Below are 26282 nucleotides of genomic sequence, written 5' to 3'. Positions count from 1 at the left end.
ATTTGCAGATGGTATCAAGGGTAATAGCAAATATTTTTATAAGTACATCAAGAAAGAGCTTGGTAAAGGACAAGGTGGGCCCATCAGAAACATATTTAGATATGACAATAGGAGAGGCAGAATTGTTAAGTGAATATTGTGCTTTGATCTTTACAGTGGAGAATGAGGCACAAAAATTAGAGATTAGTGAAGTATATTAGTAAGTTTCTGGAAACAATACCGGAATAGATTAGATTGTGCACCAATACTTCTTGTTATATCAATTGGCAACCCTGTGATTTTAAGATTTAATGAATTATGGTAACCAGATTCCGATTTATCAGGAACCTGATAGGGTGTTATAGTGAATTGTCCTGTGGAATCAAAACAACATTTTTAACTTACCTAGAGCAATATATGCATTAAAATTAACAGAAAAAACAGTGGATAAAACACTGGTATTGAAGCTAGCCAGATTTCCAGGTGGTTTCCATCCAAGACTATTAAAAGAAAAAGGCAAGAAAATTGGGGATACAGTAGAGTATTTGTGCAAAATATAACCCATAACTATCTTATCAAAGCTTGCCGGATTTGGGATAGTACCAAAGGACTTACAGGTAGCAAACTTTACATATATTCATAAAAGGAATGACAAACAATAGGGCAATAATTTTAATTTCAGGAGTTGGAAAATTGCTATAGTCCATCAGCAATTAGGCAGAGTAACTGAACACATGGAAAAGTATAAGCCTATTAGGGGGAGTTACATGGTTTTGTGAAAGATAAGTCTTGGCTAACTAATCTACAAGAGTTCTTTGACAGAGTTACTGGTCCTTGGCCCTCTTCTCTTTCTCATCTACATGCTATCGCTTGGCAACATCATCCAAATAGATAAGCTTCTATTTGTAGGCCGACAACTTCCAGCTCTATCTCTCCAACACCTCTCTCGACCCCTCCACTGCTTATGTGTTGTCAAGATGCTTGAACAATATCCGGCCTTCTTCCATGGCAATTTCCTCCATGTTAAACTGTGGGAAGACTGCAGCCATCGTCTTCGACCCCCACTTACAAACTTCATACTCTTGCCATCGATTCCACCCACCTCCCCCAGCTATTGTCTCAGGTCAGCTAGACCCCAAGCTGAACTTCCAACTCCACATAGTCTCCATCACAAAGAACCATTTACTTCCACCTTTGTAATATCACTCACCTTCGCCTCTGCCTCAGCCCATCTGCCGCTAAATGTCTCATCCATGGCTTTGTCAGCACCAGATTTGACTACTTTAATGCTCTCCTGGCTGGGCTCCCGTTCTCCACCCTCCGTAAACTTCAGCTCCTCCAAAACTCTGCTGCCGGTATCCTATCCTGTAACAGATCTCGCTCACCTATCATCACTGTGCTTGATGACTTACCTTGGCTCCCAGTTCCTCAGTGCTTCCATGTTAAAATTATCATCTATGTGCCCTCCTTAAGACTCACCTCTGTGACCAACTTTTTAGCCACCTCTCCTAATACCTCCTTCTTTGGGTTGGTGTCCATTTAAAAAAAAATCTAATTACGCCCCAGTGAAGCATTTTGAGGGCAATTTTTCTACATTAAAGGTGATATATAAATGCAAAAGCAAAATACTGCAGGTGCTGGAAATAGAAATAAGAACAACAAATTCCGGAAATACTCAGCAGGTCAGGCAGCATCTGTGGAGAGAGAAACAGAGTTAACGTTTCAGGTCAAGATGCTGAGTATTTCCAGCATTTTCAGGTTTTTTTTCAAATTTCTAGCATCCACTCACAGAGGGAAGAGGAAGTCGTGGAAAGATGCAACCCAGACAGCCCCCCTTTCTGACTGGGATAGGTGAGATGGAATCATCGGTACCATTGACCACAGCTCCAATTCCCCTTTCAGCATTTATCTCACACCCTATCTTCCCTCTGTTATCGACCATCACAGCATCCACAATGTTGAAATAAAAGCCACCAGAAGGCAGACTTTCCAATCCAACTTTATCTTTATGCGCATCAAAACCTTTTGGTCAGAACTGGCTATATAAATGCAGGTTGTTAGTGAAAGAAAGACTTGCATTTATATAGCGCCTTTTATGACCACCGGACGCCTCATAGAAACATAGAAAATAGGTGCAGGAGTAGGCCATTTGGCCCTTCGAGCCTGCACCACCATTCAATACGATCATGGCTGATCATTCCCTCAGTACCACTTTCCTGCTTTCACTCCATACCCCTTGATCCCCTTAGCTGTAAGGGCCATATCTAACTCCCTCTTGAATATATCCAATGAATTGGCATCAACAACTCTCTGCGGAAGGGACTTCCACAGGTTAACAACTCTCTGAGTGAAGAAGTTTCTCCTCATCTCAATCCTAAATGGCCAACACCTTATCCTAAGACTGTGTCCCCTGGTTCTGGACTTCCCCAACGTCGGGAACAATCTACCTGCATCTAACCTGTCCCGTCCTGTCAGAATCTTATATATTTCTATGAGATCCCCTCTCATCCTTCTAAACTCCAATGTATAAAGGCCCAGTTGATCCAGTCTCTCCTCATATGTCAGTCCTGCCATCCCGGGAATCAGTCTGGTGAACCTTCGCTGCACTCCCTCAATAGTAAGAACATCCTTCCTCAGATTAGGAGACCAAAACTGAACACAATATTCCAGGTGAGGCCTCACCAAGGCCCTGTACAACTGCAGTAAGACCTCCCTGCTCCTATACTCAAATCCCCTAGTTATGAAGGCCAACATACCATTTGTCTTTTTCACCGCCTGCTGTACCTGTATGCCAACTTTCAATGACTGATGAACCATGACACCCAGGTCTCGTTGCAACTCCCCTTTTCCTAGTCTGCCGCCATTCAGATAATATTCTGTTTTTGCATTTTTGCCCCCAAAGTGGATAACCTCACATTTATCCACATTATACAGCATCTGCCATGCATTTGCCCACTCACCTAACCTGTCCAAGTCACCCTGCAGCCTCTTAACGTCCCCCTCACAGCTCACACCGCCACCCAGTTTAGTGTCATCTGCAAACTTGGAGATTTACACTCAATTCTTTCATCCAAATCATTAATGTATATTGTAAATAGTTGGAGTCCCGGCACTGAGCCCTGCGGCATTCCACTAGTCACTGCCTGCCATTCTGAAAAGGACCCGTTGACCCCGTCTCTCTGCTTCCTGTCTGCCAACCAGTTCTCTATCCACGTCAGTACATTACCCCGAATACCATGTGCTTTGATTTTGCACACCAATCTCTTGTGTGGGACCTTGTCAAAAGCCTTTTGAAAGACTAAATACACCACATCCACTGGTTCTCCCTTGTCCACTCTACTAGTTACAGCCTCAAAAAATTTCAGAAGATTTGTCAAGCATGATTTCCCCTTCATAAATCCATGCTGACTGGGAACAATCCTGTCACTGCTCTCAAAAAACTTTACAGCCAATTAAGTACTTTTGGAGTGTAGTCACTGTTGTAATGTGGGAAACGCGGCAGCCAACTTGCGCACAGCAAGCTCCCACAAACAGCAATGTGATAATGACCAGATAAACTGTTTTTGTTATGTTGATTGAGAGATAAATATAGGCCAGGACACCCGTGGATAACTCCCCTGCTCTTTTTCGAAATAGTGCCATGGGATCTTTTACGTCCACCTGAGAGTAGACGGGGCCTCGGTTTAACGTCTCATCCGAAAGATGACACCTCAGGCAGTGCAGCGCTCCCTCAGTACAGCACTGAAGTGTGTGTGTGCAACTCCAGCATTTTTCTGTTTCTGTCTCAGATTTGCAGCCCCACCCTTTTCTTGTGTGTGTGTGTGTGTATATATATATATAGAAGAGGGATGCATGCTGAGCCCTCCTGCTGCAGGACCTCGTGCAGCGTCAGCAGTGGCTGCTGTCATCCCGCCAATTCCGCCCGCGCGCCGCCTGACTGTGACGTCAGCCAGTCCCCGGGGGCTGCTCCCGGACAAAATGGCGGCGCAGAGTAACCGTGAGGCGAGCGGAGACGAGCTGTCGAGCCCAGTATGTCAGTGAACAACGCCGCCAGCCTGTCGCCGCACAACCACTAAACAAAAACACACACACATAATTAGAAATATATAACGGCCGGAGAGAGGAGAAAACAACAAGACGAGCAAAAGAAAACCGCCACCAGAGCGGGGGGCATCAGCCGAGGAGAGGAGAGGAGAGGAGAGGAGACATGTCTCTCCTTTGTGTTGGAGGTAAGAGCTGCTTCTTCTCTCTCTGTCTTCCCCCCCTACCCGTCTGTCACTCACCACTTCCAGAGCACTGCAATTGCTTTTCAATGAATGAATGAATGGATATCAGCGGCCTCTATAGACTTCAGTCGGATCACGCACACACTCACACAATCCATTCAGAAATTTTAAACAAAATAATCATTTGGCCCATTTGCATTCCAAAAGGCCGGCCTGGCAAGGGAGTGAGGGTTTGACTTGTCACCGGGATATTTGTGTGTGTGTTGTGTGTGTGTGTGTGTCAGCATAGTACGAGCGTTTCTCTGGAACGATGTGAGTGTTACAAACATAAAGCACGGCAGATGAAGCTATTTGCATCTAAAGTAATATTCTTACCGTTGCGAAAAACAGTAGATGGTGTGTCAGTTATTTTTACATCGAGATAAGCTGCGCGTCGTGGTCGTGGGGTTTGTGAATTAGTGACACCCTTGTGCCACTATCATTTATGAATGAATTCGCTGCAGCCCATCAATCGTAGATGTTCCAAATGAATAAATACACTTTTGGGGGTTTGGTTGGTTGATTCCGCCCCCACCCCCCCAGCCTTTAGCTTTATTTTCCTTCCAAATCAAAATGATAACGGCGATAGTATCCTTTTTGTAAGAACACGTACTGCAGAAGTTACTCTCACACTCCCATTCTTTTTAATAGGATTGTTACCCGTTTTGGCGGAGCATTTGCAAAAAAAAAAAATATGATGTTTAATTGGGTTGGGGAATCTCAACAAAATCAAAGACATTATTCCTCGCATGATTTTCATATCGTGTAGCTTTTAATGCATGTTTCTGTCGGATATACTTTTTAGACAGCTCCTTCTGCTTAAAATGGTAGACAGTTTAAACATTTTTTTTTAAAAGCTGACTCTTACTTAAAATCCTCACAGTTGTATGTATGTACTCAGTGCTTTGGAGAGTGGAAATGGAGTAAATGGAGATGTCATGGCACCTTGCTGCAACCCATCAGCCAGTGTGGAACAGTACCATGGACAGCTCCTGCTCCCAACAGCAACCAACAAATGGTTCATTTCAAAGCATATGTGCGCGCTTCGATTTCTCATCCAACACTTTTCTTGGAAGGCGATTGTGACCTTAATATTGATTATTTTTACAGTAATTTCCATTTTTCATAAACATTTCAATTATAGGGCATCTCATGGGACTAGGCAGAGGCGTTTTAGAAACGTAAAATAAAACAAATGTTGGAAGAATATTTTAATGACTTGTGGGAATCATTAGACGTCTTGCTGTACATTTGGTAATAAAACGGGAACAGCCTAAACTCATTACTTTTGTAGTAACATGCATTACAATTCATTCTGTTAACATTTAGAACTGGATTGAATGTCTTTTTCTGCTCCCTTGAAAAAACAGAATATACAAATTAAATATTTTTAAAGTGTAATTTTATTCAAAAATGTACAGAGCAAGACCCTTTTAGTGCTTTTCTTAGTACAATAGTTGAAAATATAGAATGCTAATTTTAATTGCTCATCAATGAACCCTAATGCTTGTAATCACAACTGTAAAGAATATATAGTTGAAAATCTTTGTTAAAATAGTTTGAATTTGGGAATTGCACCGTACAGTAGCTTTGGAATTGCTTGTGAGCTTTCCACCTATCTTGTAACTTTTATGAAGTAATGCTGTGAATTATACTGCAGCAATTTTTAATAATTCTTATTACTGGTTTCATATTAGTTATTCGTGATTTTTAATGTATGCGATTTCCTTACCTGAGTTTTAAACCAGGCATGGGCCACTTCCAAATCATGGATAAGATGTCAATTTAAAAAAAAATGATTTAATGGATTCTATTTTGGTAGACTGCTATTGATTTTTAGCTAGAATGCGTTAGTAAATAAAACTGGCAGCTAGACCAAGTTAGCTTTGTAATTCAGTTTTCAAAAAAGACATACATATTTCAACAATACCACCACTATTGCACAAATCAGACAAGATACAGGAATTGTCAGGTATTAGTGAATTTGGGAATTAATATCTGATTATTGGATTCTGTGATGATTAGAAAATATGTTTGCAAATTATTTTGATTCTAAGTCTCATGATGGAATTATGCTGGATTCAGAGTTGGCCACATGACCTTAATTTCATTTCATTGTGTAATATAAGTTAATTGTGGCTGTTTTGAAAATATCAGTGAAGCCTTCCAAGTGCAATTTCAGGTTCATTTGCAAAATATTCTTCATAATTCTGTGGTGTGCAATATGAAAAACAATTGACCATGTTAATTTTCAGGTTTTTGCAAAATAATTTAAATTTCAGTTCAATTTCATTATACGTGAAGTGTTACACATGCATATATTCAGTTGCAGAGCATGCCCAGTTGAATTGGAATGACATGTACAATGTGCACTTATGCTTAGAAAATTAAGTTCAATAATAAATGTGAATCCACACAAAATGTAGAATTTTATGAAGAAAATACAATAAAAATTGCCATAAAATAGCAGGTGGTGCAATTAGAGGTTGGAGATCTTGCAATTTAGTAAGGTGTGCCATTTATCAGTTAATGAGATGCACTTGAAATGCGAGGGTATACCTATCAGGAAATACGAACAGGCTGGGTCTCTCTTCTCGTGAAGAAAAAAGACTGAGGGGTGACCAAATAAAATTATTAAATATTTCGATAGCGTGGATATCGAGTGAGTGTTTCCATTTGTGGGGAAGAGCATAACTAGAGGGCATCAATATAAGATAGTCACCAAGAAATCCAATAGGGAATTCAGAAGAAAATCCTTTACCCAAAGAGTGGTGAAAATGTGGAACTTGCTACTACAGGGAATGGGTGAAACGAATATTGTAGCTGCATTTAAGGGGAGGCTAGACAAGTGTATGAGGGAGAAGGGAATAGAGGGTTATGCTGATAGATTTAGACAAGGAAAGACGGGATGAGGCTTGAGTGGAACATAAACGCTGGCATGGAAGGTTGGGTTGAATGGTCTGTTTCTATGTTGTAATCCTATGTAAACTTTAACTGGTTTTGCAAAAATTAAAACAGCTATGAACAAGTGAAAATGAGCTCACATTTTAGCTTCTGTAATCAGAAACTTTGGAATTCTTGAATGGATTTAAAAATACATACTCTAGCCATAACGTTGTAGTAGAAATTCCATAGGGTTAATGGGGTTAGTAAGCCTAATAACAAAATATCATGTTTTAGTATCGAAGCACATTGGAAGTTTAGATTTGTGGTGTACTTTACAGGTAAATAGTTGAGGACAAAACCTATGTAATGCTTCTATCCTGGAATATCCCTTTAAGATCCGAACCCTGTTTGATTTTAAGAAATATTGTCTGTATGAGACAAATGGCGATTTAGTTAAAATTATCCAGCAGAACGGGTTTCGTGTATTTGAGTTGCATGCTAGACGTCACCAAAGTGCATGCAATCTCATACAAAACTATCCTTGAACTCTTTTTAAGTACCTACAGTAGGACCATAAAAACACTGGGGCAGATCTTGCGGTCAGAGGCGTACTTACGAAGTACGCTGCTGGCATCCAAATACAATACGAATTTATCTGATGGGGACCCTCCTTCGTGAACTGCACACTCGAAAACAGCGTAATGGCCCACGGATTCCAGGGGCTCAACGTGTGCGGAAGCGTACCTGGGATCACGTGGGCCTGGTGCTTCAATCATCAAACATAATTAGATTTCAGATTATTTCAGAATCAAATCCCGTAATCAGATTTAATTACAATTACTTTGCAAGATTGGAATTTAATTTCTAATTGGCTTCATTCCACCAACTTTGCTACATCTTCATTCTGTTAGTAAAAACAGATTCACAGAAAATTAAACAGTCCGATTTCTGAGATGAAAATGATGTTAAAACATGCTGAACGATGCTTTGGATCGTTTGAAGTATCCCCTTGCGCTGATGCAAACGGGTTCTTTGCCTGTTTGCATCAGCCGTTAAATTTTCATACAGTTGGTGGGCAATTAACACAATTCTGCAGCAGCAATTGGGATTTCCAAGGCGGTGTGGATGATCTGTCATGTCATAACTTGACAGATCGCAAGTTTTGGATTTAGCTCATGCGGAAATCCTGAACTTGTGCCATTTCCAAGGCGATATGACGGCGTACTCTCAGAGGATGCCATCACACCCACTGTGAATTCTGGCCCCTTAGTGTGGATAGCATTCAGTATATCTTCATGCTGATTTTACATTACATACAATATTAATATCTTGTAAATGTTTGACACTTAATACACTGTACAGATTGTACATCTATAGGTATACAAGCTACATATAAAAACACAGTATTTAATTAATCATCGTATTCTATTTCTTTTTTCCTTTTGCTGACTTTAAACATCGTAAAACATGGTATATAAATATTATGATAATGTCTGAAGAGAAGGACTGACATGGGATAGATAGCTATTGCATGTTTTCATAAGCTATGTGTTTTAATTAGCATGATTCCTCTATTTCAGAATAGAACCTGTGAGTTCAGATTTTAGATTTCCACTTAATGCTGTGGCTTCTCGTAGTTTTATATATTAATTCATGCAGCATTGCTTTCAATATACAACCAATGTTCCATGGTTCTGGGATGTTGACAATTATTCAATTATTTGTAATTCTTTTGAGATGGTAGATAGGAAATGTTGCAATTTAAACTATTGCATTTAATTTCTTCCTGCAGCATATGGTTTCTAGTCTACAAACACAAAATTTGGGATGTGGCCATAACCAGTGGGAACCAGTATTGGCTGGATGAACATTGTGGTTATCTGTTCAAATAAAATCAGTCAATTGACAACAAAATGGTACTTTCTTTTTCAAAAAACAACCCCTCTAGGTTTGCATTTGGTGGAATTTCAATATATTGTACCTATTGCCAGTGATCATGAAATGTTGAGTAATATGTACTCTCTACATAAAATCATGTGCATCTAGTCTCCTTGACAGATGGTATATTTGTAATTTATGTGCACCATTTACATCTGATCTTGACCATATTTTAGTTTCATTTTCATTTTCCAGTTTCTTCTGTTTAATAAATTGCAAATACCCAGTCGGGACTGAAAAAAACAAACAAAAAATTAGGTCTGAGATTGTTATGTCAACAAATTGTAAATACCCTGTATTACAAAGACATTAGTATTAATGTTGTGAACTGGGCATATTGCAAGGTAATGCCACTGCGTTCACTCCACAAAAATGTATGAACTCGGGCTCCTTGTATACAAGATTCAAAGAGAGAAAACAATGACATTTGGAAAACGAATTGGTCATGATTATATGTAGCGATTACCTTTAAACTGAAATTCCCCTTGGAAGAGGGAGTTTCACAATCAGCATTTTTTTCCAAAAATCAAAGAGTTAAGATACTTAACACTTTTTTTTTAATCCTTTTCTTGTTCGGATTTTTGAATGTTTTATTTAAAATTTTGCATAGGGTACATATTTCCTGTTCACAAACTTTACTTACGGTTGCCAGAACTTTTGGTCATGCTTTTGTGTCAATATTTACTATTAGATGATGGAGTATAATGTGGGAAAGTGTGAGATTATCCACTTTGACAGGAAAAATAAAAAAAGCAAATTATTATTTAAATGGAGAGAGATTACAAAATGCTGCAGTACAGAGGGACCTGGGGGGGGTCCTTGTGCATGAAACACAAAAAGTTAGTACAGGTGCAATGTCCCGAATCCAGATCTCCGAAAACCGGACATTTTGCACATAACTCATGGAGTTGTCCAGAATCCGGAATTATTGTCTGAAAACCGGACATTTTGCACGTCCCAAATGGAGTCGTTCAGAATCCGGAATTATTATGCGAAAACTGGACATTTTTGAGGCGGCCAAGATGGTGACATCGGGCCGCGAGGGACGAGGAAACCAGTAAAAAGCGCAGCGCTCGCGGGAATCGGCAAGAAGCCGCGTCAAGCGGCGAGGTCCGAAATCCAGCAAAACACTTGTCTGAAATCTGGAAAAAAAACAAAAGCGGCACGGACTCAGTCCTGAGGATTCCGGATTTTGGATGTTGTGCAAGTAATCAGGAAGGCAAATGGAATGTTGGCCTTTATTGCAAGGGGGATGGAGTATAAAAGTGGCAGGGCCCCGAGGGTCATTGGGTCCGGATTCCGGACTCCAGGTTTTTGACGTTGCACCTGTACTTGCATTGGAGGCAGTTCAGAGAAGGTTCACTAGGTTGATTCCTGAGATGAAGGGGTTGACTTATGAAGAAAGGTTGAGCAGGTTGGGCCTATACTCATTGGAGCTTAGAAGAATGTGAGATGATCTTATTGAAACATATAAGATACTGAGGGGGCTCGACAAGGTGGATGCAGAGAGGATGTTTTCACTCGTGGGGGAATCTAGAACTAGGGGGCATAGTTTAAGAATAAGGGGTCGCCCATTTAGAACTGAGATAGGGAGGAATTTCTTATCTGAGGGTTGTAAATCTGTGAAATTCTCTGCCCCAGAGAGCTGTGGAGGCTTGGTCATTGAATATATTTGAGGTGGAGATAGACAGATTTTTGAACTATAAGGAAGTGAAGGATTATGGGGAGCGGGAAGGGCATGATCTTATTAAATGGCGGAGCAGACTCAAGGGGCCAAATGGCCTACTCCTATTTTTTAATGTTATATTAATATTTCCTGTTCAGTTTTGCTGAGTCAACTGTTAAAACATAATTGCAAGTCCTGGGCACCAGGCGGCTCTGTGGAGTCTCCACTCTGTGACATCCTTTTTTAAAATATCTATAAACTTTTATTCATTAACCGGTCATTGGCACTGTCACAGGCAATTTACTCGTGTTTTCTTCAGTGATGTCTGTAGGTGACATAATGGGAGGAACTGAGTTGGAGGAATTGCTGAGCTAAGGAACAGGTTTAAAGAGTAGATTGAAATCGCGTAATTGCTGAAGTTTTCTGTTAGTTGCTCTATCGCCACAGATATTGCTTGATTCTACCTCCTTACTATATCGGGTGTAATAACACCTCCAAACTAGTTCAAATCCCATCTTACCTCTGACATCATTAAGCAGGTTTAAAAAGACAACACAAATGGAGGGACAAGTAGTTGTTAATCATTCTTTGTAACTGATTTAAAAAAAAAAATGATTATTGATGGTGAGACATCCTGTTTAATATGCATCTTTTGCTGAACAGAGAATGTTTGGATTAAGGTTCATTCTGGTGTAAGTAGCCTCATGACTTAACTACTGCAGTGATCGTTTCTCAATCAAGAGATCGCCACATCTCTCTGGGCTTTCTGCTAGTGGAGTGGTAATTTCCACCCCAGACCACAAGACAACAAAACTCTGATCCCATATAACTTGTTTTGCTTCATATTTTTGATTAATTAATTATAAAGAAGGAATTCTAATCACTACAGATATTTGCGGCATGGCTTTCTGCCTTCTCACCCATGCCTTGGTTGATGAAAATAATGAGAAGATAAGTTGATGAGAGTAGGATGTTGAATTGGGAAATAGTATGCTGGAAAGATCATTAGTAATAGTAGTTTAGCTTGTGTACTGTACTCTATAATCATTTGCATTGTTTTCAATCTTTAAGTGAAAAGGACTGCCACACTTGACATACTTTATAATTTATTAGTTTTTACATCTGTCCTTGGCTTGTTATGCAATTGCATTATTATAATGTTTATGAATCTACCAATTATTGTGCTTGCCAAGTCATAATACTATGGTATACAACACTGGTCAAAAGAAATTGGCACTTTACTCTGTTATTATTTGTGCCTGGAAGGATTTCCAAACATTGCTTAGACGTCTTCTATGTGTTGAATGGCAAAGTGCGGAGAGGCAGAGGGTAATCTTCAGTACAGTCACTCACCCTTAAAGTGCAGTTGTTTCTTGTAATGTTTTATTTAATGGATTTCATTTAATGAAGTACTATTTTCAGAATCATCTAGTTGGTGATCTAAAAGACTGATCATTTTTCTTTCTTTCTCTCTCAAAACATCTGACTGCTATAAATGAATCTTGCATTTTTTTATTGCATCAGTCAGAAATGACATGTATTTTCAAAAGAAAATAGAAATGCATAATGTGACAAAATTAATGATATTTTCAAATGTTTTGGGGTGTTTCCTTGTAAACCCGGTGCTCATCTATCTCCATACTACTTTTAGCACAGCTCAAGATGGAATCCATAAGAATTTTTTTCTGCTGCCCTCGCATGTAGACCAAAATGAGTTATAGCCAAATTTTAATGCTTGAAAGCAGGCAAAAAATTAACTGAAGAATAGAACATTACAGATTTATAGTAAGAAAGAATGAAAGAACTTGCATTTATATAGCACCTTACATAATTTCACGACGTCCCAAAGTGTTTCACAGCCAATGAATTACTTTTGAAATGTAGTCACTGTTGTAATGTAGGGAAATGCTGCATGTAACTTGCACACAGCAAGTTCCCACAAACAGCAATGAGAGAAATAACCAGATAATCTATTTGACTAGTGTTGGTTAAGGAATAAATGTTGGCCAGGACACCAGCAGATATCTCCTACTCTTCTTCACATAGTGCCATGGTATCTTTTGCATCCACCTGAGAGGGAACATAAGAAATATGAGCAGGCCACCTGGCCCCTCGAGCCTGTTCCGCCATTTAATATGATCGTGGCTGATCTGATCATGGACTCGGCTCCATTTTCCTGCCCGCTCCCCATAAACCTTTATTCCCTTTTCGCTCAAAAATCTGTGTGTCTCCGCCTTAAATATAATTAATGACTCAGCCTCCACAGCTCTCTGGGGCAGAGAATTCCACAGATTTATAACCCTCTGAGAGAAGAAATTCCTCCTCATCTCAGTTTTAAATGGGCGGCCCCTTATTCTGAAACGATGTCCCCGAGTTTTAGTTTTCCCTATGAGTGGAAATATCCTCTCTGCATCCACCTTGTCGATTATCTTGTGTGATAAGATAAGATCACCTCTCATTCTTCTAAACTCCAATGAGTAGAAACCCAACCTATCTTCACAACTCAACCCCCTCATCTCTGGAATCAACCTAGTGAACCTTCTCTGAACAGCCTCCAATGCAAGTATATCCTTCCTTAAATACGGAGACCAAAACTGTATGCAGTATTTTAGGTGTGGTCTCACCAATACCCTGTACAGTTGTAGCAGGACTTCTCTGCTTTTATACTCGGCTTCAGTTTAACAGTCCATCCGAAAGACGGTAATCTCTTCCTGCAGCACTCCCTCAATATTGTCATCCTAGATTATGTGATCAAGTTGCCGAACCCATGCCCTTCTGAATCGTAGGAGAGTGCGTTGCCACTGAGCCGAGGTTGGTAACTTGTACTGCTAGCAGGAACACCTCCCTTCTATGATGAATGTTAGCGCTGTGATGATCATACAATATAAAATTCAGTGCTTCAGATGATTTTCCACACTGTTCTCTTATTATTTCCCTAAGCTCCCTATTCCATCATGCCAATTTGCCTTTACATTGCCTTGGGTGGGGTATGAAGAGGGTGAAGCAAAAAGTCATGCCATGGAACATGGCTAGAAGATTATAAATACATAATGCTACAATTTCTGTCCACTCTGATATTTCTCAAAGGGACTGATTAAAAATACTGTAGATACTGCAGGTTGATTTCCACTATGTGTAAATGTAAAGGCTTTTTTTGACAGTAACAATGCGTTACCCATGCATAATTACTGTGAGCTGTAAGAATGCTATTTTTTTGGATTCCTGCACAGTAACTTATTGGCACTGTTCAGTTAGCCTATCCAATAGAAAATTCACTATTAATGGCTGATGATGACCGATTTGTCCTTTGTTTAATGAGTGTGGCTTAGCTTGTGCTCACAGCAAAATGGTGGTACAAAACTAAGCATGCATTAAAGTAATGTCTTGGAGAGAATTCCTGCCTCTGAGCTGATGGTGTTTTGCTTGCATGCTGTGATACTAATAACACTAATATTAGCTCTTCAAACATTAGTATTTGTATTACTACAATACTAATTCTGAAACATACATTAAAATACAATTTATAAATTAAAAAAAAATACCCTTCTAATCAGGAAACCAGGAAAGTTTAGACTGGAGGAGAAAAGAATGATAGATAAACTAGACCTTAATATTGTTTGGCATAATCACAAATTCTGTAGACGGGGGCACTGAGTCAAGTTCAGAAGAGAAAACAAAAATAATTTAGATTTAAGTGCTACACAGACAGTGGGGCCTGCTCAAAGATATTTTGGAGATGGATGTTGTCAGCAAATTAAAGAGGGAACTATATCGTTTTCTGGCAAAAGAAGCAATTGAGGGAAATATGAGAGGTTAGTAGAAAGTTTAAAAAAAAACATTAAAACTTGCCAAATGGATAGTGATGGCCTTTTTTTGTCCTGTGAATTCATAGGAAAAAGAGTGGGAGAGCGATAGTGATAGGGGATTCGATTGTGTCAGAAACGAGCGTACTATGCTTAAACAAAGGGGACTACAGTGGGATGAGGGCAGAGTTGGCTAAAGTAGACTGGAAACACAGACTAAACGGTGGCACAATTGAGGAACAGTGGAGGACTTTTAAGGAGCTCTTTCATAGTGCGCAACAAAAATATATTCCAGTGAAAAAGAAGGGCGGTAAGAGAAGGGATAGCCAGCCGTGAATAACCAAGGAAATAAAGGAGAGTATCAAATTAAAGACCAATGCGTATAAGGTGGCCAAGGTTAGTGGGAAACTAGAAGATTGGGAAAATTTTAAACGACAGCAAAGAATGACTAAGAAAGCAATAAAGAAAGGAAAGATAGATTACGAAGGTAAACTTGCGCAAAACATAAAAACAGATAGTAAAAGCTTTTACAGATATATAAAACGGAAAAGAGTGACTAAAGTAAATGTCGGTCCCTTAGAAGATGAGAAGGGGATTTAATAATGGGAAATGTGGAAATGGCCGAGACCTTAAACAATTATTTTACTTCGGTCTTCACAGTGGAAGACACAAAAACCATGTCAAAAATTGCTCGTCACAGGAAAGTGGGAAGGGAGGACCTTGAGACAATCACGATCACTAGGGGGTAGTGCTGGGGACAGGCTAATGGGACTCAAGGTAGACAAGTCCCCTGGTCCTGATGAAATGCATCCCAGGGTATTAAAAGAGATGGTGGAAGTTATAGCAGATGCATTCGTTATAATCTACCAAAATTCTCTGGACTCTGGGGAGGTACCAGTGGATTGGAAAGCAGTTAATGTAATGCCTCTGTTTTAAAAAAAAAAAAGGGGGCAGGCAAAAGACAGGTAACTATAGGCCGGTTAGTTTAACATCTGTAGTGGGGAAAATGCTTGAAACTATCATTAAGGAAGAAATAGCGGGACATCTAGATAGGAATAGTGCAATCAAGGAGACACAGCATGGATTCATGAAGGGGAAATTATGTTTAACTAATTTACTGGAATTCTTTGAGGATATAACGAGCATGGTGGATAGAGGTGTACCGATGGATGTGGTGTATTTAGATTTCCAAAAGGCATTTGATAAGGTGCCACACAAAAGGTTACTGCAGAAGATAAAGGTACGCGGAATCAGAGGAAATGTATTAGCATGGATCGAGAATTGGCTGGCTAACAGAAAGCAGAGAGTTGGGATAACTGGGTCCTTTTTCGGGTTGGAAATCGGTGGTTAGTGGTGTGCCACAGGGATCAGTGCTGGGACCACAACTGTTTACAATATACATAGATGACCTGGAAGAGAGGACAGAGTGTAGTGTAACAAAATTTGCAGATGACACAAAGATTAGTGGGAAAGTGGGTTGTTTAGAGGACACAGAGAGGCTGCAAAGAGATTTGGATAGGTTAAGCGAATGTGCTAAGGTTTGCCAGATGGGATACAATGTCGGAAAGTGTGAGGTCATCCACCTTGGGGGGGGGGGGGGGAAACAGTAAAAGGGAATATTATTTGAATGGGGAGAAATTACAACATGCTGAGGTGCAGAGGGACCTGGGGGTCCTTGTGCATGAATCCCAAAAAGTTAGTTTGCAGGTAATCAGGAAGGCAAATGAAATGTTGGCCTTCATTGCCAGAGGGATGGAGTACAAAAGCAGGGAGGTCCTGCTGCAACTGTTTTGCGTATTGGTGAGGCCGCACCTGGAAAGCTGCATGCAGTTTTGGTCACCTTATTTAAGGAAGGATATACTGGCTTTGGAGGGGGTACAGAGACGATTCACTAGGCTGATTCCGGAGATGAGGGGGTTACCTTATGATGATAGATTGAGTAGACTGGGTCTTTACTCATTGGAGTTCAGAAGGATGAGGGGTGATCTTATAGAAACATTTAAAATAATGAAAGGGATAGACAAGATAAAGGCAGAGAGGTTGTTTCCACTGGTAGGGGAGACTAGAACTAGGGGGCACAGCCTCAAAATACGGGGGAGCCAATTTAAAACCGAGTTGAGAAGGAATGTCTTCTCCCAGAGGGTTGTGAATCTGTGAAATTCTCTGCCCAAGGAAGCAGTTGAGGCTAGCTCATTGAATGTATTCAAGTCACAAATAGATAGATTTTTAACCAATAAGGGAATTAAGGGTTATGGGGAGCGGGCGGGTAAGTGGAGCTGAGTCCACGGCCAGATCAGCAATGATCTTGTTGAATGGCGGAGCAGGCTCGACGGGCTAGATGGCCTACTCCTGTTCCTAATTCTTATGTTCTTATGCTCTTGTATGTTCCTTCACTTTCTGCCTCAGGAAAGATGATGATAAACTCGTTATAAATTTTTTTTAATAACAATGAATTGAAATGCTGTTGAATTTCGATTTTCACTGGGCAAAAGCTGCATCAAAACCATTCTGTGCTGAACTGAGACAGAAAGCACTATATCATATCAGGATATATTTTTCTCTCAAATTCTGCATTGTATGTTAGGATGCCATAATAAATGCAGTATAGTTGAATGCGGTATCTTCTTCAAACCTTTAAGTTTATGACCATGACTTAGATTTCATGTTAAATTGTTGAAACTATTTTCACTTGTCCGTTTCCTAAGGGTCATTTGGTGTCCCTAGTTTAACAGTAGTATTAAGGGTGAGTCTGAGAATTGATACTGAATAATCCTTGCCACCCCATTTTAGTTTAGCCACAAGAAGGCTTGTGCAATTCCTATTAGGCTTTGTGCATCCATAGTTTGATGAGAACTATCAGGTATGTCCATTTCTATTTGAGAAGCATTACAGCTCTTCCTTGGTATTTGTGCTTCTCGAACCTTTGTATTTACACACTACCTTTCATAATCTGTCATAAGTCACGAAATATACCACTCCATATCATTGCTGCTTAGCATCCAGGCACTATTGTTCTTGGTTGGGAAGAGTGAATGGCTTAGTCTTCAAATATCGGTATGAATCCAGTTAGCACCATTTTTTTGACTATAGCACCAGAACTCTGTGAATGGTATAGAAACATAGGGCCCAAGTTTCCACACGAAAAAAAACGGGCGCCCCTCTGAGCTGGGCGCCTGTTTTTCGCGCCTAAAACGGCGCCTAAAAAAAAATCGCGATTCTGGAGCGCTTTGCAGCTCCTTGTCTGCCTGGCGCGGCGCCCAGGGGGGCGGAGCCTACACTTGCGCCGATTTTGTAAGTGGGAGGAGGCAGGTACTATTTAAATTAGTTTTTTTCCTGCTGGCAACGCTGCGCGTGCGCGTTGGAGCATTCGCGCACGCGCAGTGTGAAAAAAACATTGGCACTCGGCCATTTTTGTAGTTCTTTGTAGCTGTTTAATTTTTGAACATTTTTTAATAAAAGCACATTGCCATCAGCACTGAGGCTTCTTGCAACCTTCTCACTGTCTTTCCCTCCCCCACCCGGAACGAACGGCTGTTTCCTTCCCCCCCCATCCCTCCCGCTCAGCGGCAACGAACCGCTTTCTCCTCCCGCTCAGCGGCAACGAATGGCTGCAGAATTCTCCCTGGCTGAAGCACTTTCATACCGGTAGGAAGATGGTTTATTTAATCTTTTCTCTGCTTATAAATGTTTATTCAGGTTGGATTTATTTGTATAATATTTGTAGAAGTATAAATAAGGATTTATTGTAGAATTTAATGAGTTCCCTTCCCCCCCCCCCCCCCCACCTCGTTCTGGACGCCTAATTTGTAACCTGCGCCTGATTTTTTAATGAGTAGAACAGGTTTTTTCAGTTCCACAAAAATCTCCACTTGCTCCATTCTACTTTAGTTTGGAGTACGTTTTCACTGTGGAAACTTTGAAATCAGGCGTCAGTGGCCGGACGCGCCCCCTTTTGAAGAAAAAATTCTGTTCCAAAGTAGAACTGTTCTACCTGACTAGAACTGCAGAAAAAAAAATGTGGAGAATTGCGATTTCTCCACCAGTTGCTCCTAAAAAATCAGGCGCAAATCATGTGGAAACTTGGGCCCATAGAAACATAGAAAATAGGTGCAGGAATAGGCCATTCAGCCCTTCGAGCCTGCACCGCCATTCAATAAGATCATGGCTGATCATTCCCTCAGTACCCCTTTCCTGCTTTCTCTCCATACCCCTTGATCCCCTTAGCCGTAAGGGCCATATCTAACTCCCTCTTGAATATATCCAATGAACTGGCATCAACAACATTCTGGCAGGGAATACCACAGGTTAACAACTCTCTGAGTGAAGAAGTTTCTCCTCATCTCGGTCCTAAATGGCCTACCCCCTTATCCTAAGACTGTCCCCTGGTTCTGGACTTCCCCAACATCGGGAACATTCTTCTCGCATCTAACCTGTCCAGTCCCATCAGAATCTTATACGTTTCTATGAGATCCCCTCTCATCCTTCTAAACTCCAATGAATAAAGGCCCAGTTGATCCAGTCTCTCCTTATATGACAGTCCAGCCATCCCTGGAATCAGTTTGGTGAACCTTTGCTGCATTCCCTCAATAGCAAGAACGTCCTTCCTCAGATTAGGAGACCAAAACTGTACACAATATTCTAGGTGAGGCCTCACTAAGGCCCTGTACAACTGAAGTAAGACCTCCCTGCTCCTATACTCAAATCCCCTAGCTATGAAGGCCAACATACCATTTGCCGCCTTCACCGCCTGCTGTACCTCCATGCCCACTTTCAGTGACTGATGAACCATGACACCCAGGTCTCGTTGCACCTCCCCTTTTCCTAATCTGCCGCCATCCAGATAATATTCTGTCTTCGTGTTTTTGCCCCCAAAATGGATAACCTCACATTTATCCACATTATACTGCATCTGCCATGCATTTGCCCACTCACCTAACCTGTCCAAGTCACCCTGCAGCCTCTTAGTGTCCTCCTCACAGTTCACACCGCCACCCAGTTTAGTGTCATCCGCAAACTTGGAGATATTACACTCAATTCCTTCATCTAAATCATTAATGTATATTGTAACGAGCTGGGGTCCCGGCACTGAGCCCTGCGGCACTCCACTAGTCACTGCCTGCCATTCTGAAAAGGACCCGTTTATCCCGACTCTCTGCTTCCTGTCTGCCAATCAGTTCTCTATCCACATCAGTACATTACCCCAAATACCATGCACTTTGATTTTGCACACCAATCTCTTGTGCAGGGCCTTGTCAAAAACCTTTTGAAAGTCCAAATACACCACATCCACTGGTTCTCCCTTGTCCACTCTGCTAGTTACATCCTCAAAAAATTCCAGAAGATTCGTCAAGCATGATTTCCCTTTCATAAATCCATGCTGACTTGGTTGCTGAATGCAACTCAGCTGAAATTGGGTAACTCTCTGTGAATAGCGCCCCTGCAATGCCCAGCTGAGGTCATTAGCGCCTCATTTACACCCCCATCCTCCCTGTCCCCCCCCATTCACCCCACAATTTGGCAAGACATTTTGCCGGGCGCTAAATTTTCTAAAAGTTAAAAGTTAGTGCCTCACGAATTTCGCCCCCATAGAATCATAGAAAAGTTCAATTCTGATGAAGGATTATCGGCCTGAAATGTTAACTTTGTTTCTCTCCCCCTGACCTGCTGAATATTTCCAGCATTTTGGTTTTATTTTTATCACAAAATCATAGAATGGTTACAGCACAGAAGGAGGCCATTTGGCCTGTTGAGCCCGTGCCAGTACTCTGCAAGAGCACCTCAGCTAGTCCCACTCCCTGTCCTTTTCCCGTAGCCCTGCAATTTTTTTTCCTTCAGGTACTCATCCAATTCCCTTTTGAAAGCCATGATTGAATCTGCCTCCATCACCCTTCCAGGCAGTGAATTCCAGATCCTAACCACTCGCTGCATAAAATAGGTTTTCCTCATGTCGCCTTTGGTTCTTCTGCCAATCACCTTAAATCTGTGTCCTCTGGTGCAGAGGGAGGTATATCCACCCTTGTATTCACAGAGTTCCAAGATGAAGAAATGGGGCAGCTGCTGTGTGGGAGGAATGAAGTAGGCTGAGATGTGGCAATGGTTACACTGTTGGAGAAATGTGTTCTGGGAACACTGAAGGGGGAAGATGAGAACATGAGGGAATGGAGGATAGATTTGGAACAAAATATTTTGTTTTTATATTTTTAAGCCCACCTTTGCTTGTGGCTGACCTGAGCAATATGTTTAATCCTCTTGTGCTGCTCTAAATTGGGGCATTGGTACTGGTAAGGTTTCTCTCTTGCTTTTTTCTCTTTCTCGCCCTTATCCCTGTACTTCTGCTCCCCTTCCTGGTAAGGTGGGATACACTGGGTGCACCAGGAGGTAGAAGGACCAGCAATCATTTGGTCCAGGAAGCAACACGGCTAGGCAAGTGAATAGGCAAATCAAGAAGCATTTTAGGTTGAAGCTTATGAGATGTGTAAGGTTGACTTGCATTGGTCTTTAGATTTTTGTGTTAAGCCATCAGCTGTCATGTACTAACATAAGAAAATTGTGATTTGGCGATACTATTTGTGATAATATATGGACACAAAGGGCCCAAGTTTGCCCCCCCCCCCCCCGCTTAGAACGGTGCGCCGACTTTGTAGAAGGAAAAACCGCGCCTAAAACTTACCTCGGTATTCTCACCCCTGCTGCAACGTTGCAGACCCTTGGCGTGGCGCAGCACAAGCAGTGGAGGACGGAACCAGGTCCCGGTGTTGAAAACAGTGCCGGGACCTCTACACATTCGTGCATGTGCAGTAGCTCCTCACCCCCACAATCTCTGAGAGGGGCCCGAAGCACGCCGCCCCTAGCCCTGGCTGAATGAGCTCCCTCATCGGCGGCCTGCTGCCTTATCCAACCTCGCACACGTTGACCTGGGAAACTCGGCTGCTGAAGAGAGATGAGATCGGCTGGATGAAACAGGTTAAGTGTCTTTCCAGCATTGCTTGTGGGTCAGGAGGAGCAGGAGTGCTACCTCCGGCCCACCAAGCTTACCTGTAAACCACCCGTGATCAGACCCCCGTACAGCTGACTTCCCCCCCCATGATCGGACATGCCTCCCCCCCACTCTTCCCGATGTCGGCTCCCCTCCCGATAGCGTACGCCAGCTGTGGCCTGGAACCGCAGGCCCACCCACTTGACAGCCAGGAGAGGTGCGTCGGAGGCCAAAATCAGTCAAAGAACCCGGCGTGGCCAGGGACGTGGAGGCCCCCCACCCCACCCCACCCCACCCCGGTAGCTTCCCCCCCGTCTCCCAATCGACAGCATCCCCCCAGCCTTTCTAATCGCCGACCAGGCTGATGCTCCCTTCCCAGGTCCGCGGACCAAACCCAAAGGTCCCAGGCTGCAGGCTCCTGCCGCTGGTGGTCCTTCCTACCCACCAGCCGGACTGTCCATTTGGCTGGCAGCTGGGCAGGAGACGGTATAGACTCTGTGCAACAGTACCCAGCTGCGAGTGTTTTTTTTTGCTGAAGGTAGGACTTTTATTGAATATTGATTATGTGATCCTAAATTCTTCTTTGATTTACATTCAAGTTTACTCTTCATCTGCTTTCAAAAGAAATTCTGTAAAATAGTTTGGCTGAAACTCTTATTTACAGGATTTGCTAGTTTACCGATCCATTTTTAATCTAGTTGTTTAATGCTTTGTAAGTCTTGGTGCTAGATTCAGGTCCTCTCAGCTTCCTTGTATTTTTTATTTGTTTTTGGTGCTTTAATTGTACTTACCTGCGCTGATTTCTTAGCTCACCGCAAGGTTTTTCTGTGCGGCCACAAGTGGCCACATACGCTGGCCTAAGTTAGTTTGGAGTAACTTTCAGCTGTCTAAACTTGCTTAAATGGCCAAAACAGACATAAGTGGCCGGTAACACCCCCTTTTTGGGGAAAAAAACTAAACTAAATAAAAAACCTAACTAACTCATTTACACTGGAGCAAATTAAATGGGCAGAATTGCGATTTTTAAGATACTCCAAAAAAATCTAGTTGCTCCAAAAAAAAACGGAGCAACTCCTGGGAAAACTTGGGCCCAAAATAACACATTCGAAGATTTAGAATATACAATTCTTTAGCTATCGGGATTTAATAGAAAATCATTTCTTGTCTTTGTTCATAAAATCAGAAAGTAAAACTGGTACTGCATAACCTCTCAGACAAGGGATGTGCATTTTATTTCCAACAGTAGTCAGATTGGAACAAAAATTGGCTATCAACAGCCAATAATTAGGGAGTGATCATTCTTTTGAAAAAATTAAACTCTCTTATCCAATGTACACTAGTAATCAGCACATCCTTGCATTGAATTGATCTGAATTGAATCAGATTTATTTGCTTCGCTACACCCATTGTCCAGAACAAAATATCCATTGTAAGTGTGTCAAATCACAAGTTTGACACACAGGCAATCAAGAAATGTGGACAGGAAGCTAGTGTGGAGACAACACAGTTTGTTTCCACCAGTCTGATTCAAATCAAATAACTGGAATGAGCTGGTAGTAGTTTTAACTCTGCATTGACAATTGAGTATGTACTTCATTTGAACGGTGTGTTGTGATTTCAAACAGCTGTAAATTGTTTAAAATCTACAGCTATGGTTGACAGGGTTTTAAAAGACTGTAGCTCCAACTTATTTTATTGCTATTGATTTATCCTCGTAGCAACATTTTCTATCTCAATGTTACTGTCATTTATTATGACCTCTGCCTCTGACTTTATACATATGAGGTTAAATGAAATGACTGCCGTAATTGTTGGTTTTCATCAATTGCCTATCCTTTTTGATCTTGCATTTTTTCTTGGGGGCCCTGCCAAGCATAATTAACAAACATTCCCAGACATGTTCAAGATTTACAAAATGTTATTGGGGGGGAAAAACCTTGAAACAAAATGATCAAGAAATTGTTCCAAGGATTCTGGCGCTGCTACTCTGAACTAGTTATTTGAAGTACACAAAAGTATGGTGCATTTCTGCCACAAACTCCGTTTCCTGACCACCATTTCTATCCCTCTCCCTGCCAACTATCTGAAGCTGAGCCAGACCGTTCACAACCATGGTGTTGTATTTGACTCCGAGATGAGCTTCCAACCACACATATGCTCCATCATCAAGACTACCAACTTCCACCTCCGTAACATCGCCTGACTCCGACACTGCCTCAGCTTATCTGCTCCTGAAACCCATGCCTTTGTTACCTCTAGATGTGACTATTCAAATGCACTCCTGGCGGAGACACTATTCAAATGCACTCCTGGCGGGTCTCCCATCTTCTGCCCGATATAAACTTGTGCTCATCCAAAACTCTGCTGCCTGTATCTTGGCTTGCATCAAGTCCCATTTACTCATCACCCCATGCTTGCTGACCTACACTAGCAATGCCTCAATTTTATAATCCTCATCCTTGTTTTCAAATCTCTATCTCTGTAACCTCCTCCAGCCCTACAAGCCTTCAAGACCTCTACACTCCTCCAATTCTGGCATCTTGCACATCTCCGATTTTAATCGTTCCACCATTGGCAGCCGTACTTTCAGCTCCCTTGGCCCTAAGCTCTGGAATTTCCTCCCTCAGCATGCAGCTTTGCTTTTGTGTAATCATGTAGGACAGAAAACAGATCATACATAGCAACTTGGTTTTTGGAGAATCACGAGTGCAAGTACAAGTGCAAGTGATCTGGAAGGCCAATGGTATTTTGGCCTTTATTGCAAAGGGGATGGAGTATAAAAGCAGGGAGGTCTTGTAACAGCTATATAAGGTATTGGTGAGGCCGCGCCTGGAATACTGCGTGCAGTTTTGGTTTCCATATTTACGAAAGGATATACTTGCTTTGGAGGCAGTTCAGAGAAGGTTCACTAGGTTGATTCCAGGGATGAGGGGGTTGACTTATGAGGAAAGGTTGAGTAGATTGGGCCTCTACTCATTGGAATCCAAAAGAATGAGAGGTGATCTTATTGAAACGTATAAGATTATGGGGCCAAGTTTTGGCCTGAGTTGCTCCTGATTTTTTGGAGCAATGGTTTAGAATGGAGTATCTTAGAAATTCGAATTCTCGGCATTTAGTTTGCTCCAGTTCTAGTCAGTTAGAACAATTTCACTTTGGAACAGAATTTTTTTTTCAAAAGGGGCGTGTCCGGCCACTTACGCCTGTTTTCAAAGTTTAGGCAGTGAAAACTTACTCCAAACTAACTTAGAATGGAGTAAGTGAAGATTTTTGTACGTTCGAAAAAACCTTGTCTACACTTTAGAAAATCAGGCGTAGGTTACAAATTAGGCGTAGGGAATGGGCGGGGGGGGTTTAAAGGGAAGTTTACAAACATTAAACACGTCAGGTTTACAAATAAAGAGCCATCATCAATAATAAATGATAAATACATCAATAAATCAAACAATAAATCAATCAAAAAAATTAATAAAAAGCAAAATTTAAAAAAATCAAAAAATAAAACATTTTCTACTTACCGACTGCAGCACCTGGAGTCCTCCAACAGCGTGCTGGGACGGCCCCACCGCAGTGTGTCTCTGTCTGTCTGTGTGTGTGTCTCTCTCTCTCTCTCTCTCTGTCTCAGTGTCTGTGTTTCTGACAGCGAGGGTGGAGGGGGGAGAAGTGGGGGGGTGTGTGTGGAGGGGGGGGGTGGTGTGTGGAGGGTGCGGGGGGGGGTAGGAGGTGGGGGGGGGGTGGTGTGTGGAGGGTGGGGGGTGGGGAGGGGGTGGAGGGTGGGGGGTGGGGAGGGGGTGGAGGGGGGGTGTGGAGGGTGGGGGGTGGGGAGGGGGTGGAGGGGGGGGGGTGGTGTGTGGGGGAGGGGGGGGGGTGTGGAGGGGTGGGGGGGGTGTGGGGGGGGTGGGGGGGGGGTGGAGGGGTGGGGGGGGGTGGAGGGGAGGGGTGGGGGGGGTGGTGGAGGGTGGGGGGGGTGTGGAGGGTGGGGGGGGTGTGGAGGGTGGGGGGGGGGTGTGGAGGGGGGGGGGGGGTTGGTGTGTGGGAGTGGGTGGGGGGGGGTGGTGTGTGGAGGGTGGGGGGTGGGGGGGGTGGAGGGTGGGGGGGGTGGTGTGTGGAGGGTGGGGGTGTGGTGTGTGGGGGGTGGGGGGGTGGAGGGGTGGGGGGGGGTGTGTGGAGGGTGGGGGTGGTGTGTGGAGGGTGGGGGGGGTGGAGGGGGGGGGGGGTGGGAGGGGGAGGGGTGGTGGTGGGTGGAGGGGGAGGTGGGGGGGGGGGGTGGTGGTGGGTGGAGGGGAGGGTGGGGGAGGGGTGGTGTGTGGAGGGTGGGTGGAGGGGGAGGGGTGGGGGGAGGGGGTGGTGTGTGGAGGGTGGGGGAGGGGGTGGTGTGTGGAGGGTGGGGTGGTGTGTGGAGGGTGGGGGGGGGGGTGGTGTGTGGAGGGTGGGGGGGGGGGGTGGTGGGTGGGGGGGGGGTGGTGGGGTGGTGGTGGGGGGGGGGGGTGGGGGGTGGAGGGTGGGGGGGGGGTGGTGGGTGGGGGGGGTGGTGGGTGGGGGGGGGTGGTGGGGTGGGGGGGGGGGTGGGTGGTGGGTGGAGGGTGGGGGGGGGTGGGTGGAGGGTGGGGGGTGGGTGGGGTGGGGGGGGGGGGTGGTGTGTGGAGGGTGGGGGGGTGGTGGGTGGGGGTGGGGGGGGGGGTGGTGTGTGGAGGGTGGGGGGGGTGGTGGTGGTGTGGGGGGGGGTGGGGTGGTGGAGGGAGAAGGGGGGGGGTGGGGGTGTGGAGGGGGAG

At 43.1% G+C, this 26282-nt stretch overlaps 1 protein-coding gene across 1 annotated transcript in view; it reads left to right on the top strand.

Annotated features, from left to right (window-relative positions):
• Positions 1-3969: 3969 nt before the first annotated feature.
• unc13a (unc-13 homolog A (C. elegans)) overlaps positions 3970-26282 on the top strand; it is a 471750-nt gene continuing 449437 nt past the window's right edge. The window contains exon 1 of the mRNA XM_070859800.1: positions 3970-4208. Coding sequence (XP_070715901.1) covers positions 4187-4208 — 22 coding nt within the window. The 5' untranslated portion in view covers positions 3970-4186. The remainder of the gene's footprint in view (positions 4209-26282) is intronic.

The sequence above is a fragment of the Pristiophorus japonicus genome, chromosome 18 (assembly GCF_044704955.1).
Source record: "Pristiophorus japonicus isolate sPriJap1 chromosome 18, sPriJap1.hap1, whole genome shotgun sequence".
Classification (NCBI taxonomy): domain Eukaryota; kingdom Metazoa; phylum Chordata; class Chondrichthyes; family Pristiophoridae; genus Pristiophorus; species Pristiophorus japonicus.
This window is presented reverse-complemented; position numbering and strand designations above follow the sequence as displayed.